The following is an 18,730-nucleotide window of genomic DNA, read 5'->3' as shown; positions in this document are numbered from 1 at the left end:
GCTGTTACGGTGCTGGCGGAGACATAAAAACACAAGGGTGTGACTGCTCAGGGCAGCCCGTCCTGTCTATTTTTAGAGGTCTAGGACTCCAGCCTTAAATAGTTTTGATAATAACGCTTGTGGCATAACTCAGCGTGTAAGACACAGTCTGGGAGGAAACCGGTTCTTTTCCTGCTAACCTCCGTCACTGGTTTTTCCCTATTAATTCTGAGGTCTTGCTTGTGGAACATGACAGTCGGGTGGATCTCGAAGAATCTTTTCCTTCCTTCTGTTGACCTCAGAACTCGCAAAACTAAAAGTAGATGATAAAGGAGATTAGTTTTCTAAAAAGTTCCATCTTTAGTGAACAGTCTTGCTTACTTGGAAGCAGGGAATATTACTTTAATTGGGAACTGAGGAACATTTTGTTTAGGAAAAAGCACTTTGGGTTCACCAAATATCATGGAGACGTGCCCTTAAGACACTTCCATACTAGGAAGTAAGTTTCTTGTATCATCAGTCAGGATGCTGAGGTGGCTCTGTCTGCCCAAGAATAGGAAGCGCTGGTATCCTGTAGTGACTTAGAAGGGTGTTCAGAAGTTTCTATTTAATAATGATGCATGTGGACACACAGGATACCTATGCATGTATATGCTGACACATATGTATCTAAAAACATACACACAGGCTCGGGCAAACATGTCCCAAACCGCAGAGTCTGATGAGACTTGCTTTCTTAAAATTACCCTTCCATTTCACTCCCCAAACTCGAAAGGTTTCATTGCAGCTTTCAGTAAAAAACAAAACTGGGCAGACTAAATTACGTGAAGAAACAAAAGCAAAATACCATGATGCCTCACCCTTCGAAAACAAAAGCAAGTATATTAAGACATGACAAAATGTAACAAGCATTTTTTTTTTAATTATTATTTTCTTAGAAAAGGCGGGGAGAATCCTGAGTGGAAGGGATCTGAACTGACTTTCACGTCATGTACTTCGAGAAAAGAGTAGATGAGACTCAAGAATGATAATCAGACCAGTCCTGCTCCTCCCAACCCCCAAAAGATGGCATTTACACATCACGGAAACCCCTGGGTCTAAGGTTCTTGGGTTCTCAGTTCTTGGGAAAAGGGAGACAAGCCCCCGGCCAGATGCACCTCCAGACTCTGATGCGCCGCAGAGGGCAGGGGGTCCCCTGCCACTTCCGTTTTAGGCCAAACAGCTCCTGCGTGCAGCGACTCTCACCCTCTCTTCAGGGTGGGGAGAAACAGTGGCCCGGAGCCCGCGCGGCCCTCACGAGCTCTCCCTGAGCAGCCCCAGCTTCCGCAGGGCCTCCCTGCGCGCCGCCTCCGAGGAGCCGCGGCCTGCGAACTGCACGGTGACGCCCTGCGGCCGGGGCAGGGAGTCCGCGAGGCGCCAGTCCGGGACCCCGTCGGGCTGCCGGGGCCCGGGGAAGCTCTGGCGGGCCCGGGCGCTGGGCAGGGCCGGGCCGGGGCGGAAGCAGAGGGACTTCCCGGTGGGCACGAAGGCGCTGGGTGCGCTCTTCAGGGCCTCGTGCGCACTCGGGAAGCCGTTGGCCAGCGCCGGGCCCCGCGGAGCCTGACCCCCTGCCCGGAGACTCTCAGCGGGCCCCGGCAGGCCCTGGCCACGTGCCACCTGCTCCGGGGAGGAGCCGCCCCCCGGGGCCCCCTCGCCCACATCCCCTGCGGCGGGGAAGGCGCCAGGGTGGCCGTGGATGGTGGCCAGCACCTGCGCCCTGCGCTCCTGCACGCTGACGGCCGCCCTGGACAGGGTCCTGCGGGGCTCCCGGGCCGCGCCGTTGGTGACGATGATGTTGCTGGGGAAGCGGGGGGCCTTGGGCTGCGCCGGGCGACTGGGCCCCGGGCCGGGGTCTCTGCTGCGGGGCCCCCAGGCGGCCGGTGTCCTCCACTCCTCAGGCCGGCCCTCCCTGGACGGGGAGGTGGGCGAGAGGGCTTCGTTTCCCCCCAACCTCTCAGAAATCTTCTGCGCAATAACGAGGGGCGTGGGAACGGAGCGCAGGAGTCTGGGGTGCTCCGCTGGCGGGGAAGGGGCGCGCAGCTCCCTCCTGGGGGGGTCAGGGATGCTGGGCACGGGCGGTGGTGCAGGAAGGGTCTCGGGAGCTGGGGGGTCCGGAGGTGGAGGAGTCTCAGAATCTTGTTTCCTGTGCTCCTTCCCGGCAGGTGCAGGCCCTGGAAGACGAGGGAGGAGTCTGTGAGCTACCAGCCCACGTGAAAGTAAATGCATGAAGTTCCCTCTCGCTGAACCTGGACCTGACACCAACTTCCCCAGTGCTGCCTGTGAGTCAACTCCTCTCTCCCTGTTCCCGGGACTAGGGAAGCAGAAGGTGGTATGTCATGCGCATGACCTCGCTTTGAGAAGGGACAAATCACGATAGCCCTGCGAGTCAGACTGTCGGCACCTAGGAGACATCCCCTCCATGTGGGCTGCTGAGGCTCCAGCCCCTGAGGCGAGGACAGGACCCAAGTAGTGACCAACTCATCAGGGGAGTTTACAAAGGGGAAGCTGAGGCTAGAAAGTGTGTGGCACACACTGACACCAGCAGGTCTTTCTGGATGAAGGACATGTAACTGTGTCGCTTTCCTCTACGACAGAGAACTTAGCAGGCCTGCCTCTGAGTCCTTACATAGCATGTATCAATCACAGATCACCTGGCACTGCCGTACTTACACACCTCCCAATACAACACTGGGCCGGGTGCAGTAGCTCATACCTGTAATCCCAGCACTTTGGGAGGCCGAGGCAGGTGGATCACTTGAGGCCAGAAGTTCAAGACCATCCTGGCCAATGTGGTGAAACCCTGTCTCTACTAAAAATACAACAATTAGCGGGGCGTGGTGGTGTGTGCCTATAGTCCCAGCTACTCCGGAGGCTGAGGCAGGAGAATCACTTGAACCTGGGAGGTGGAGGCTGCAGTGAGCTGAGATGGCACCACTGAACTCTAGCCTGAGCAACACAGTGAGACTCTGTCTCAGGAAAAAAACAAAACAAAACAAAAAAACACCCTGAAATTCATAACTTGTTATGTTCATATCTTCAGAATCTCACAATGTATACTCTGTGGGCACTTACAATTGTTATGAATATGCCAGGTGAGGTGGCTCACACCTGTAATCCCAGCAATCTGGGAGTCTGAGGTGGGAGGATCACTTGAGCCCAAGAGTTCGAGACCAGCCTGGGCTGGATAGTGAGACCCCATCACTATAAAAAAAAATTAGCCAGTCATGGTGGCACACACCTGTAGTGCCAGCTACTTGGGAGGCTGAGGTGGGAGGATCATCTGAACCCAGGAGTTGGAGGGTGCGGAGAGCCAGGACTGTGCCATTGCACTCCAGCCTGGGTGACAGAGTGAGTTCCTGTCCCACAAAAACGAAAGAAAAATTGTTATGAAAATATAATGTTAGAGAACTGATGGATAGGTGTAGCTGATTTTTCAAAGAGTGTTTTCCTTGGCATGACTATGTGATCTCACATTTTATACAGTAAAAATGTACAGTACATTACTTCTCTTCTCTGAAGAGATGGCTGCAAACCAAGCTCCGTATTTACATGGAATCCATAACTGTAGTATATGAAGTTCTGAGTAATACATAGCCTTGCTTAAAAGACGTATGGGTACACATGTGCACACAATTTATTTCTAGTGGCTTAAGACAAATGACAGTATTTTACCCTTACCAGAGCAAAAATAATTTTTTCCTCATCCCTTCCAACGTTAACCTCTTGGCCACATTTGTTTCCAGTATCCTTTCCAATCAGGGAAAAAAAACTGGAAGATATTTTTCTCTGCCCATTTCCCTGCAGCTCAGGGATCCCCAACACCCCTGGTACTGGTCTGTGGCCTGTTAGGAACTGGGGCGCACAGCAGGATGTGAGCAGTGAGCGAGGGAAGCTTCATTTGTATTTAGAGCCACTCCCCATGGCTCGCATTACCAAGCTCCACCTCCAGCCACGTCAGCAGTGGTATTAGATTCTCTTTCTGTTTTTGAGACAGGGTCTTGCTCTGCCACCCAGGCTGGAGTGCAGTGGCACAGTCTCGGCTCACTGCAACCTCTGCTTCCTGGTTCAAGCGATTCTCGTGCCTCAGCCTCCGGACCAGCTGGGACTACAGGCGGGCGCCACCACGCCCAGCGGACTTTTCTATTTTTAGTAGAGATGAGGTTTCACCATGTTGGCCAGGCTGGTCTTGAATTCCTGGCCTCAAGTGATCCCCGGTGCCCAGCCTGTAAAATAGAATAATTACCTGGAAGCCATTTCCAGTTTTCCTTCTTTCTGTGCGTGTGTATGCATTGTGTATTAAAAAAAAAAGTAAACTCCGCTCATGTGCCCAGTTCATTCCATTCTTTATTCTAGTCCTTCTGGCATTTCCCTTTGCTGGACAACGAAACTGCCGAGGATTCTTTTCCCCTGTAAGAATCTGGTAAGACTCAACAGCTTCTACTGGCAAGCATAGGGGAACACAAAAGAAGTATCTCTGGGTCTCACAGACACCAGCAAACTATGTTCCAGGGCTGGCCTGTGCTTCCCCCTCACCTGCTGCCTGCGTCTCCTCTGGGAGGCCCTTGGCTTCCCCGGCGCCAGGTGCTGGCTGCACTAAGTCGATGACATCTTCAGGTTCGGAGGGACTGGAGGTGCTCTCCTCCAGAGACTGGAGAGCAGAGGCAGCACACTCCCCCATCACACAGCACTGGCTCCTCAAAGTCCTCGTCCAGGGAGTCAATTGTCTCCTCAAAAAACAGGAGGACGTCCTTTTCCTCGTGGGTGAGGTACTTCAGGCTCTCATCATCCTAGAGTACAGGTTTGGGGATTGGGAACAGAAGAGAGAAAAACAAACAGTGGCTTCACTAAAGAGACAAAAGCCGAAGCAAAGTTGGGATCGGTCCGTAGCCCAGGGTGGAACTCACTGTGTCCTGAGAATGCCCTGCCATGCGGGGTGCCCCTGCCACACAGTGCCTGCATGTGCCTCTCCATCGCCCAGACAGAAGAGAACGCGCTCCGAAAGGCAGAGCAAATAACCGCCACAAAGCTGTTAGAACGGGCCCTCCCCTTGCGGTTCCTAGCAAGTCAATGACAAAAAGCAGCCGTTCGGGGCACACTGGAGAGCTGCTGTCAGCCTACTGCTATCCCACACACTTGCTTTTCCATAACACGGGAAACCTCTGCTTAAACATGGTGGACTGAACTCACATATTTATCTCCTTTCTCACCAGAAACCTTACTAAAACAAAGGGATTTTTTTTTTTTAAAGGCACAAATCACAACGACAAAATAACAGGAAGAGAGATGGTGGAGCACGCGTCATCTTTGGGGAATCTGAAGAATTCAAGAGCCAAAAGCAGAGCAGGTGGAGGGCAGGACAGGTGGAAACTGACTGAGAAGGCCCAGGAAAGCCAGTGACCCACCTGCTGTGTCCCACAGAACTGCCCAGAAGCTCAGGTCCTGGAGGTGCTGAGCAGCTCTGGAAGTGTGGGCAAGGTGATGGTGAAGACAGCCCAACTGTTTGAAAGTCTCTTTCAGAAGCAGCAAGCTCATCCTGGCACAAAACTAGCCACTTACTCTCGAAAAAGGTGACAGAGGAACCCTGAAGTGGGGCCATGGAGCAAAGCTGACGGTGCAACGCCGTGTTAACAGTGTGGGCCATGGGTGCAGCCAGGTGACCACCCTCCAGATGGAGGACTGTGCACAGCATCTCTGGGGAACCTGAGGAATCCAAGAGCCAAAAAAGGCTGATCCCAAGGGTTCCCCAGCAAGGTCAATCCACAGGTAAAGACTACAGTCAACGAATCCCAATGGAGAATTGCTCAGCAGTTTCTGACTGTCCTACTCTGGAGTATGTGCAGATATCTAATAACCACCGAGCATCTGAGGAAAACTGACCGTGAAAGAGCTACCAAAACCAAAGGACAAAAAAGCAACTTACAGGAAACGAACTATGTGGAGGGATGGAAAACTTCAAAAAGGCTATCGTCATCAGTTGTCAGGTAAGAGGGGATACTGATTCCATACACAGCATGATGTTTTCTTTACAGGACAAAAGAAGACTGTTAGAAATTAAAAAAAAAAATACAGCAGAGAACAATGAAAAACTAAATAAAAGCCTAAAAGATAAAGTTGTGAAATCAGAAAACTACGAAAAGAAGGGGTAAGAAAATCAAAGGATAGATCTGGGAGGGCCACTATGTGAATAATGAGAGTTCCAGAAAGAGAAATCAGCGAAAATGAGAGGAAGAAATTATAAAATAAACAAAATAATTAAGGGGGCCGGGCGCGGTGGCTCAAGCCTGTAATCCCAGCACTTTGGGAGGCCGAGACGGGCGGATCACGAAGTCAGGAGATCAAGACCATCCTGACTAACATGGTGAAACCCCGTCTCTACTAAAAATACAAAAAAAAACTAGCCGGGCGAGGTGGTGGGCGCCTGTAGTCCCAGCTACTCGGGAGGCTGCGGCAGGAGAACTGGCATAAACCCGGGAGGCGGAGCTTGCAGTGAGCTGAGATCCGGCCACCGTACTCCAGTCCGGGTGACAGAGCGAGACTCTGCCTCAAAAAAAAAAAAAAAAAAAAAATTCAGGGAAACGCCCCTAAAGAGGAGCACACAAGTTTCCAAATTGAAAGGGGTCCTTAGTGTACAAACTAATGAATAAAATCAAACAGACCCACGCGGAGGTATGCATCATTGTGACATTTCAGAATATTGAAAGCCAAGAAAAGATCGGGGAAGCTTCCCCAAGTGAAAAAGCAGGTCATATACAGAAGATCAGAAATCAGAGGCCAGGTGCGGTGGCTTACACCTGTAATCCCCGTACTGTGGGAGGCTGAGGTGGGTGGATCACTCGAGCTCAGGAGTTCAAGACCAGGCTGGCTAACATGGTGAAACCCTGTCTCTACTAAAAATACAAAAATTAGCTGCACCCGTAATCCCAGCTACTCAGGAGGCTGAGGCAGGAGAATCACTAGAACCTGGGAGGCAGAGGTTGCAGTGAGCCAAGATGGCACCACTGCACTCCAGCCTGGGTGACAGAGCAAGACTCTATCTCAAAAAAAGAAAAAAATCAGAAATCAGAATTTGATAACTCCCTGTGTAAGTTATGTAAGAGAATATCCTTGTTTTTAAAATGTACTTCAGTATTAAGGGGAGCATTATGTAGCAACTACATTCAAATGGTTCAGAAAAAAAGTGTGTGTATGTGTGGAGAGAGCGCATGTTAAAATGTGGAAAAAATTTAAAAATTGGTGAATCTGGCCGGGCGCTGTGGCTCAAGCCTGTAATCCCAGCACTTTGGGAGGCCGAGGCGGGTGGATCACGAGGTCAGGAGATCGAAACCATCCTGGCTAACACGGTGAAACCCCGTCTCTACTAAAAATACAAAAAACTAGCCAGGCAAGGTGGTGGGCGCCTGTAGTCCCAGCTACTCGGGAGGCTGAGGCAGGAGAATGGCGTGAACCTGGGAGGCGGGGCTCGCAGTGAGCCGAGATGGTGCCACTGCACTCCAGCCTGGGCGACAGAGCGTGACTCCTCCTCAAAAAAACAAAAAAAAAAAAAACAAAAAAAAACACATGCAAGGTCTACAATCTGATCTCCCATGCCAGCCTTTCTGAGGAAGCCACTGCAGGGTAGTCAGGAAGGGTAGCTGTTCGTCTCAACATGGAGTAAACCCAGACAGAAGTCACAGAGCCAGGTAACAGGAGCATCCATATGAGAAAGCTGCAGGGAATCCCAGAATAATGGGGGGTCCCTGGGAAGCCACCTGTGCACTCAGCAAGTAGTCCAGTTCACAGCAAGCCTGAGGGCAACACAGGAAACCACGCAAGCAAAGAAAACTGAAACCACGATCAACCACAGAAAAACTAATGTGAGAGAAAGCATTATCATCTATGTACAGCAATATACACACCTATACCATAACCGAGTTGTCTCAGATTAAAATTATGCATACTTAATACACACGAAAAAAGAAAACTGAAAGGATATACAGCAATATGTCAATAGTGGAGTTAAATAACAAATTAGGTAGAGTTAAGAGTTGTTACCTCCCGTGAGTATGAAATGGAGGTGGTACATGTGGACTGATGCTTTTATAAACCTTAGAGACTATTTGACTCTCTAATACTAGGAGCGTGGACTCTGCTTCTGCTGTGTTGCTTTTGTTTTGTTTTGTTTTTGTAGGGGGATGGTTTCACTCCTGCTGCCAGGCTGTTGAGTGCAGTGGCACGATCTTGACTCACTGCAACCTCTGCCCCAGGGCTCAAGCGATTCTCCGGCCTCAGCCTCCTGAGTAGCCGGGACTACAGGTGCACGTCTGTGTCCTACTAATGTATTTTTTTGTCTTATCAAAAATGATTAAGAGCTGATCCATGTGGTGTAGACTGATGCTTTCCACACTGTGATCTGCGAGATACTCAAATGCCCACCTACCCAAAGCATCTAACTCCCAGGCCCATACAGAGCCTGTGGTCTATACAATTTCAGAGGCTGTAGTTGAAGGCATAGTATACTGTTGTTCTGGGGATGAAAACACAAGAACACATGCAAATTTCTCAAGCTAGCCTGGTCTTATTAGCTTACTCCTGAGAGAAGGATGGCTCAGGAAAAGGAGAAATACCTAGGCACGGCAGGCAGGCCAAACACTGTAGGTAGGCAGGCAGAACATTAGGTAGGCAGGCAGAACATTGCTAGGGAGGATAAGCAATGCGCACCTGTTGGATATAAACCTACGCACAATCGCTGGGTCTGAAGACGTGTGTCTGCCTGGGTGGGCGGACACAGCTTTCTGAAGTGGTTGTACTGACTGACACTTGCTTTCAGCAGGGCTGGTTGCTCTAGCGCCCCAAAGGAGAGACATGCAGTCATATTTCACTGGGATTTTCAATGTCATTTCCATGAAGACTAATGATGTGGAACTTTTTTTTCTCCATAATACAGGTGAGTACTCCTCCTCTAAAATGCTTGGGATAAGAAGTGTTCTGAAGTTTTTCACATTTTGACATATTTGCATATACATAATGAAATATTTATGTTTCACATATGCCTTTTGTTGATTTTTTGGAGACCACGTTTTGCTCTGTTGCCCGAGCTACAGTGCAGTGGCATGGTCATGGCTCACTTCAGCCTCGGTCTCCCCAGCTCAACTGATCCTCCCACCTTAGCCTCCCCAGTAGCTGGAACTACAGGCAAACACTGCCATGCCCAGCTAATACATATATATTTTTTGTAGAGACAAAGTCTCACTCTATTGCCCAGGCTGGTCTTGAACTCCTGGGCTCAGGCGATCCTCTGGCCTCAGCTTCCCAAAGTGGTGTTATTGTAGGCATAAGCCACTGTGCCCAGTCTATAATAAGTCTTGATATCGGGCAAAGTTCTCCAGTTTTGTTGGAGTTCTTAAAGTCTTCCTTCTTTAAGTCTGTTCAGCTTTCTTAGTCCTTTTTTATTTCCATATAAATTTTAGTATCAGCTTGTCAATTTCCATATTCACATAAACACACACATACCCCTGTTATGACTTTAATTGGGATTTGCATAGAAGTTTCTCAAATTGGAGAGAACTGATGTCTTTGCAATCTTTTCTTGATCCATGAATATGGCACATGGCTTCATTTATTTAGATGTGTGGTTCTCAGCGTGTGGTCTTTGGACCAGCAGCAGCATCTGTGAACTTGTCAGAAACATTCTTGGGTCCAATCCCAGATCTGCTGCATTAGGAACCCTCAGGCACTGGGCCTGTCAGTCTGTGTTGGACGCAGCCTCCTGGGAGTCTGATGCGCTGACGTTTCAGATGCACAGATCTGGCCCTTTAATTTCTCTCAATGATTTCTCATAGTTTCCAGCATAGACATCTTGCACGTTTTCTGCCCTATGTCTTCCTAGGTATTTGCTATGGCTCCGCCTACCCTTCACAGTTAACTTTCCACCATTCTCTCCTTTATATTCCTCGGGAGGCATGGCCAACTCTTTGGTAAAGGGTCAGGTAATAAATATTCTGGGCTGTGCAGGCTTTAGGGTAGCAACTACTCAACTCTACCAAGGTGAGGAATGAGCCTCACTTTTGTTACATTGAACTTTATTTATAAAAGCAAGGAGTGGGGGCAGCTATGGGCCACAGGCTATGGTTTGTCGCTTCTTGCTCCCTGCTCAGGTCCATCACTGGCTCTTCCTAGGTCAGCTTCTAAGGCAGCGACGCCCACCTGTGCACGGCTGCATCTCACCTACTTTCACGGCTGGATTTCAAACCTTAGCCCACCCCCACGGCATCCCCTGAATCACAGCCACACACATGCACCTGCTAAGCACACAACCCAATACAACAGTATAAATCATGCTCCTGCTGTCTACAGCTTACCACCCAACGAGGGCTTCAGGTAAGAACATCAGCAACTGCCCTAGAGTGTGGAACTCCTACGACAAGGTAAGCCTGGGGTGTGATGGAAACACAGCGTGTATGGTTACCAAGCCACACTTCCGGGGAAAGGGGTCTGTGCAGGAAAAAATTCAGAGAGGAAATGACATGTCAGTCAATAACCTGGAAGAAGTGGATGAGAGTTAAGAAGGAACAATGCACAGTCATCCACGCAGCATTTTGGAACGATCATGTTGGTTATAGTGCAGAAAATACTGAATATGGGAAACAATTTATTATTATTATTTTTAGGAGTCTCGCTGTCGCCCAGGCTGGAGTGCAGTGGCACGATCTCAGCTCACTGCAGCCTCCACCTCCTAGGTTCAAGCAATTCTCCTGCCTCAGCCTCTGGGGTAGGTGGGACTACAGGTGCATACCACCATGCCTGGCTAATTTTTGTATTTTTAGTAGAGATAGGATTTCGCCATGTTGGCCAGCCTGGTCTCGAACTCCTGACCTCAAGTGATTCACCCACCTTGGCCTCCCAAAGTGCTGGGATTATAAGCATGAGCCACTGTGCCTGGCCTCAACCCAGCCGCATACTTGTTTTTGGTTTTGCTCTGTTGTTTCCCATCACACACTAACACACATCAATGGACCCTTGCTTGGTTCCCCACGCAGGCCTCATACATTTCATCCCAGAGTTCCTCCGCTCACAGTCTCACCTCAGGGTTCTTTCTGCCTCTGCTTACTTATTATTTGTATAAAACGAGACAAAAATCCATTTTCTTTTTTTTTTTTTGCGACAGAGTCTCACTCTGTCACCCAGGCTGGAGTGCAGTGGCATGATCTTGGCTCACTGCAATCTCCACCTCCTGGGTTCAAGCAGTTCTCTGCCTCAGGATCCCAAGTAGCTGGGATTACAGGTGTCCGCCACCACACCTGGCTAATTTTTGTATTTTTAGTAGAGGTGGGGTTTCACCATGTTGGCCAGGCTGGTCTCGAACTCCTGACCTTGTGATCCACCCACCTTGGCCTCCCAAAGTGCTGGGATTACAGGTGTGAGCCACCGCACCCGGCCCAAAAATCCATTTTCACTGAGCCAGTCGGTGAGCAACTTCCCAGGTCCTGGGAGGCTGAGATTCTCACATCCTCAACCTACCCGAGCCCCTCTACGATGAGGGGCTGGAGTGAGTGCTGGGCACCTGGTGTGTATCCCAAGCACCTTCTCTGTGGTCAGCCTGGCCCTGTGCCCTGAGTCCTGAGGCAGGGCCAGCCATGCTGTGGGCTCCGTCTGCTGCCTAATCCTGGGGGACACGAAGCTGCCCTCCACAGTGAACCTGGATCTGCCTTCTCTGGGAGGGGTGGAGAGGAGAGGCAGAAGCAGACCGAGCTGGTGGGGAAGGGATCAGGGCCTCAGGGTCAGAAAGGAGGCTTGTAGCCCTTGGCAGGGAGATGCCTGGAAGAAAGAGATGGCCTGGGGGAGCAGGTCACGGTGGCGAGGGCAGGGATGGGCGGTGACTGCAAATGGGTAAGGATTTCTGTTCAGGAGATGAAAACATTCTAAAATTGACTGTGCTGATGTTAATACACTAAATGCCATTGAATATATAATTTAAACAGGTGAACTGTATGCTATGTGACTTATATCCCGATAAAGCTGTTATAGTAAAAAACCCCAAAGCACAAGGCATCGCCTGGTGGTCCGCAGAGGTGGCAGAGAGCTGGAGCCCGCAGTGGAGGCTCCGGCAGGACTGGGTGCTACTGGAAGAGGTGTTTGCTAATGACTCAGGTCCTTAAGAACTACGTATATAGGAAATGAGGAAAAGCAAAAATAGCCGCTTTCCTGGGCAAGAGTGAGTTGGAGAAAGCATAAGTTTGTCCCTACTAGTTGGAAAGGTAGAAGAAGGCTGAGAGCAGAAAATTCCCTTCTCAAAAAAAAAAAATTTTTTTTTGAGATGGAGTCTCACTCTGTAGCCCAGGTTGGAGTGCAGTGGTGTGATCTTGGCTCACTGCAACCTCCACCTCCTGGTTCATGTGATTCTCCTACCTCAGCCTCCCAAGTCGCTGGGATTACAGGCTGCACCACCACACTCGGCATTTTTTTTTTTTTTTTTGGTATTTTTAGCAGAGATGGGGTTTCACCATGTTGGCCAAGCTGGTCTCAAGCTCCTGCCCTCAGATGGTCTGCCCGCCTCAGCCTCCCAGAGTACTGGGATTACGGGCATGAGCCACCGTGCTTGGCCCAAATGACGTTTTTAATGTACTGGTCTGGGCTGTGGAGTAAATGGCAGTCCTTTAAGGCTACAAATCTTCAGATGTTAAAAGAACAGGCTAGAAAACCATCCCTCACTTTTTTTTTTTTGAGAGGGAGTCTCACTCTGTTGCCCAGGCTGGAGTGCAGTGGTGCAATCTCGGCTCACTGCAACCTCCACTTCCCGGGTTCAAGCGGTTCTCCTGCCTCAGCTTCCTGAGTAGCTGAGACTATAGGTGCCTGCCAACATTCCCGGCTAACTTTTTTTAGTAGAGACGGCGTTTCACCACATTGGCCAGGCTGGTCTCGAACTCCTGAACTTGTGATCTGCCTGCCTCAGCCTCCCAAAGTGCTGGGATAATAGGCGTGAGCCACTGCGCCCGGCCCATTCCTCACATATTCTATCCTACCATGCTGACTTCAACAAATGACAAGTCTCTGAAGGAAATATTGCTTTGCTTCGAGAATGTGAACAATGTATTTTTACCCTAATATGTATGTTATGATTTTGAAGAGATAATTTCTAGCGCATTCGAACCAGAAAATTCAAAATGCTGAACATACTAAGGTAATTATAATTAATGCACCAGAACAAGCCCCCACGAAGAGAACAAAGTCCCAGTCTAGCTGATCTCTGTTGACTCCTGCACAGAGATAACAGAAAAAAGGTCTATCCAAGCTCCATTCAACCTCTGAGGGCAGCAGCCCAATAAAAAGCTAGATGATAATTTTTTAAAAAACTGCTAGCAACAGGTCCAAAAGTCAACAATCCTAGCTATTCCTATGCCAGCACAGATTTGGGACAGGAGTTTTGTTTTTAGAGAAACGGTAGAATAAAATCTTTGGTTGGTTGAACAAAAATGCTGAGAAGGCTTAAAATACGTGTACTGAAGTAACCTCTACCTAAAAAACAGCTGAATCGGCCAGGCGTGGTGGCTCATGCCTGTAATCCCAGCACTTTGAGAGGCCAAATCACTTGAGGCCAAGAGTTCGAGACCAGCCTGGCCAACATGGCGAAACCCCGTTTCTACTAAAAATACAAAAATATTAGCCAGACGTGATGGCATGCACCTGTAATCCCAGCTACTCCGGAGTCTGAGGCAGGATAATTGCTGGAACACAGGAGGCAGAGGTTGCATTGAGCTGAGACTGTGCCATTACACTCCAGCTCTGGGTAACAGAGCAACACTCCGTCCTGGGGGGGAAAAAAATTGCCGGGCGCAGTGGCTCATGCCTGTAATCCCAGCACTTCGGGAGGCCGAGGCAGGTGGATCACCTGAGGTCAGGAGTTCGAGACCAGCCTCAACATGGAGAAACCCCGTCTCTACTAAAAATACAAAATTAGCCGGGCATGGTGGTGCATGCCTGTAATCTCAGCTACTCGGGAGGCTGAGGCAGGAGAACTGCTTGAACCTGGGAGGCGGAGGTTGCAGTGAGCACCACTGCACTCCAGCCTAGGCAACAAGAGCGAAACGCCATCTAAAAAAAAAAGAAATTTGGTTTAACTGCAGACTAAGACAATTGTGGTGACTCTTTGTGAGGGATTAAAAAAAAATGAGCAGCAGAACTCATCTTGAGTCTAGACCAAAAAAATGATAAAAAAGCTGCTGATGGCTAAGAAAATGTCTGGAGATGAGCCAGGCGTCTCTGAACCCCCCATGTCCTTGGTCAGCAGTCTGGGCTAGCTGGTACTGGGGTATTGGGCAGACTGTGATCTGATGTCTTCTTACAAACACTACAGTTGGCTCTCTGACACTCGAGCAATACTTTATTGATTTAATAATCCAGCCTGATGAGAGCTGAAACCCCCTCGGAGGTGAGACAGAATAGGGACAGAGAGAAGAAAATGCAGGCAGCTGCTTCCTGCGCAGCTTTGAGTGCCGCGCCCGCTTCGGCAACCTCAGAAAGAGACTGGAAGTGCAGGTGGAGCGTTCCACGGTTTTGGGACAAAGGTTTTATTGTGTGTGTGTGGGTTTTTTTTGTTTTTTTTAGATGGAGTCTCCCTCTGTCGCCCAGGCTGGTGTGCAGTGGTGCGATCTTGGCTCACTGCAACCTCTGCCTCCCGGGTTCAAGTGATTTTCCTGCCTCAGCCTCCGGAGCAGCTGGGATTATAATAGGCACGCGTCACCATGCCTGGCTAATTTTTGTATTTTTCGTAGAGACAGGGTTTTACCACGTTGGCCAGGCTGGTCTCCAAATCTTGACCTCAGGTGATCCACCCACCTGAGCCTCCCAAAGTGCTGGGATGACAGGCGTGAGCCACCGCGCCTGGCCAATTATGGTTATTTCTAGCTAGACCCTGTTGTCGTGTTTGAAGATGGCTCACTTAAACCTGTACTTCTGGCAGGAGAGAGACACAAATCCGTGAAGAATGAGATGCGTGTCCAGTTTTGACTATAAAACCAAAGAATAATGGCTTCAAAAGATGACAGCTGGGCTCCGGGGCCGCCTTACATGTCTTTAAACTGGTAATACAGATCTTGCTCTCTTCTCTCTCTCTCTCATAGAGAGATCTTGACTGAGACAGACACACCCCAAGTGTGCGGCATTTGAGGCGCTCCGAGACCCTCATGAGCTCGGGTCCTCCATGGCTGCCTCGCCACTATATTGTGAGTTCCTGAAAGGGGGCAAACTGAGTCTTATCCCATCACCTCTCAGTTCTTATATGCAGTAGGCATTTATGACATGTTGACTGAATTGGCCTTTTAGAAAAGCTACTGAGTTATGTTTTAAAGCAGTTGTTTGACCTGGATCATTTGGATTCCAGCTGGGTGAGACGGCAGGATGAAAGGGCGGGATTATCGCTGACCGGGTGGCTTCTCCCTCCTGGCTCCTTTGGTTTAGTGTCCCCTCCTGAAGTCACAGAGCAAACAGCACACTGGATTTCTAGTGCACTCCTCAGACTTTGCTCCAGCCCGGCCATGTGGGAAGTCCCCCAGTGTTTGCCACGCCTTCTTAGCCCATGAGCCATGTGTGGGGCCAAAGGTGTCAAGTGCTGTGGAGGAACAGGGTGGCTCAGAAGCTGTCGGCAGATGCCTGGTCACAGACCACTGTGTGACTTCAGCGCCACAGCACTTGTTCATCAAATATTAAATCCTAAAAACTCATAAATTTGGATCATTGTTTTTGCCCAAGCCAGAGGTAAAAACGAGTAAGAGGCAGACTTGGGATCCCCAGCCACCCTCACAAAAGCAACCATGGTGTTGGAGCTCCGCTCCTTGGGAATGGTGCCAATGGAGAGCTCTCTGCCCTTTCCGAGCAGCCAAATCCTATTTTCTTCTAGAGGAAGCTTCGGGATGCGTGAAGGCAGACCCGACTTCAGGACCTCATTCAGAGCGAGAGCCTGGGAACACTGGTGTGAGGCAGCCCCGTGCCCTCGCCGTGCACCCAGGGGGTTTTGTGAGACGAGGTGAGCCCTGGAGACACTGGCCTTAGAGGGTGACGTTGGTAACCAAACACCCAGAGCCGCCTACAGGAGCCACGGAGAGGAGAGCTGCCACATATGGACGTCTCCAGCCCTTCTCGGGCCTTTTATTTTGTGCCTGCATCACCTCTCGAGGTAGGAATCTCCACAAGCACGCTCCCGACGTTGTAAGGAAGCACCGCCTTGTGCACACATCAAAGCCACCCTCTTACGTTTCAAAGGAAAAGACATAATTCAAGGGACACATTCGTAGCCACATATTGTAGGATTTGGACAACTAATTCTAGTTCTACCTATACCTTTCATTAAAAAAAGTTCACAGGCAGGATTCTTTACCAAAAAAATGCACGCACACGACCAGCCTCTTGAGAAATAAAGACTTCATGTTCACTGCCCTCTTACAGCAGCCTCAGTCATAACTGTGGCCATACGGATAGCCTCAACAATCCTATTTAAGTGGCTATTTTAACTTTAAAAAATATTTGAGATCATCTTCTAGAATTTGTTTTATGTAGAAATAGGGGTCTTGCTGTGTTGCCCAGGCTGGCCTTTAACTCCTGGGCTGAAGTGATCCTGCTGCCTCAGGCCTCCCAAGTAGCTAGGACTACAGTTGTACATCACCAAACCTAGACACGTTTTAAATTTTTAACTTGCACTGTCTCAGGAGAAAAGTTTCTAATAAGCAAAGATCTGTTATATACCAGGTGACACTCCAACTAGCACTGAAAACTTCAGGGTACTCTCAATTCAAATCAGGTGTTCATCTTTTATCCTCTTTTAAGAATAACGTTTGCTAAAAAAAAAAAAATCCTCTATAAATGAGAACGAGGTTTTCTTTCTTTCTTAAGAAACCCACGGACTAACTAGGTTATGTTTTACTTAAAGAGCCCTTTAAGAGGTGCATTTACATGTCGTACAGCCTAGAGGCCTAAAAACGCTGTTGACTGACTTATCTTTCATGACCTTGGAAATTAAAGGACACCGCTTAATTAAGAAACCGCTATGGTTGATTTTTGTTTTAAAGAGAAAAGTCACATTAGAAAAAAAGACCCGATGAGTTAGAATAAAATTTACAGCTCCTCTTAGAATTTACACTTCCAAAAAAGTGGAGTATGACATTTAAAGACGCTGTAATGCTGTGATAGGGACTGGCTGCTAAGTGCGGCTCTGTGAAAAGTGTCATGTGACTGTTTAAGAAACTTTAGTAGGAAAAACACAAAAATTAGTCGGGGATGGTGGCACATGCCTGTAATCCCAGCTACTTGGTGGCTGAGGCAGGAAAATCGCTTGAACCGGGGAGGCGGAGGTTGAAAAAAAAAAAAAAAAAACTTTTAGTAGGCTGGGCGTGGCGGCTCATGCCTATGATCCCAGCACTTGGGAAGGCTGAGGCAGGAGGATTGTTTGAGGTCAGGAATTCTAAAACAGCCTGTTCAACATAGCAAGACCTCATCTCTACAAAAAAATTTTAAAAATTAGCCAGGTGCGGTGCTGCCGCACCCGTTATCCCAGCTACTTGGGAGGCTGAGGCAGGAGGCTCACTTGAGCCTAGGAGGTCACGGCCGCAGTGAGCTATGATTGTGCCACTGCACTCCCACCTGGGTAACAGAGCAAGACCTTGTCTTAAAAACAAAAATCCACTTTAGTTGTCATTTAAAGTTAAATGCCATATTCTCTCATTTTGCTAGTTCTAAAAGGAAGTGCACAACTGTGCAATGACAAACTTAGCTCAATAACTGTCCCTGGAGGAAAACGCCTGAAAACAGTTAACAGGCCTGAGGGAAAGGCAAGGAAACACGACCAGAACATTCCTCCAACATCCGGAGGAGAACAGATCTAAGGCAGGATACAGCAGAATTGTGTGATCCCAAACACACACCATGCAGACGTAACTTCATTATGAGTGGGCTTTACAATGCTGTTTCCATTATTCTACCCTATGATATACAGGGACAGGCACGGCAGGGAACAGAACATCACATATACCACAGGAGTGCGACTGGATGATTTAACGGATAGGAAAGAACTGGGTAGAACAGGAATCCTTTAATTTAAAATCAAACTCATGCCCATAAAACTGACAGAATTAAGAAATGTGTGCAATACAGAGGAGGAAGGAATGTTTCCTGTTAACACCTCACCTTTAGCGATCAAAGAACCTCTACAAAGAAGAGAAGGAGGCGGAAGGAGGAGCTCGGATCCAAACAGGATGGGGCGGCAGGATGAAGGGGAATGGCGCCCCCCGTGGACACTAACAGGACACCAGGGAAGGAGAAGCCGGCACCAGCGCTGCTCAGGGTGCTGGGCATTTCTTTGAGACAGAGTCTTGTTCTGTCACTCAAGCTGGAGTGTGGTGGTGCGATCTCAGCTCACTACAACTTCCACTTCCTGGTTCAAGTGATTCTCCTGCCTCAGCCTCCTGAGTAGCTGGGATTACAGGTGTGCACCACCACACCCAGCTAATTTTTGTATTTTTAGTAGAGATGGGGTTTTGCCATGTTGGCTGGGCTGGTCTCCAACTCCTGACCTCAGGTGATCCACCCGCCTTGGCCTCCCAAAGTGCTGGGATTACAGGCGTGAGCCACCGTGCCTGGCCAATCAAATAATATTTATCGCATATTACCATAATGGTTTTAAAAAAGAAAATATGTAAGTGGGGGTCTAGAAAATTCCGTCATTACTAGTAACTACCCCATACCAAGT

The 18,730-nt window shown here is 49.0% G+C and overlaps 1 protein-coding gene across 1 annotated transcript in view; it reads right to left on the bottom strand.

Moving 5' to 3' along the window:
* Window positions 1-875: 875 nt before the first annotated feature.
* Window positions 876-18,730, bottom strand: part of PROSER2 (proline and serine rich 2) — a 47,243-nt gene continuing 29,388 nt past the window's right edge. The window contains 3 exon segments of the mRNA XM_010366576.2: window positions 876-2,189; window positions 4,552-4,666; window positions 4,668-4,805. Coding sequence (XP_010364878.2) covers window positions 1,273-2,189; window positions 4,552-4,666; window positions 4,668-4,805 — 1,170 coding nt within the window. The 3' untranslated portion in view covers window positions 876-1,272.

This window comes from Rhinopithecus roxellana, chromosome 11, assembly GCF_007565055.1.
Source record: "Rhinopithecus roxellana isolate Shanxi Qingling chromosome 11, ASM756505v1, whole genome shotgun sequence".
Classification (NCBI taxonomy): Eukaryota; Metazoa; Chordata; class Mammalia; order Primates; family Cercopithecidae; genus Rhinopithecus; species Rhinopithecus roxellana.
The sequence above is the reverse complement of the archived record's forward strand: the minus strand, read 5'-3'. Positions and strand labels throughout refer to the sequence as shown.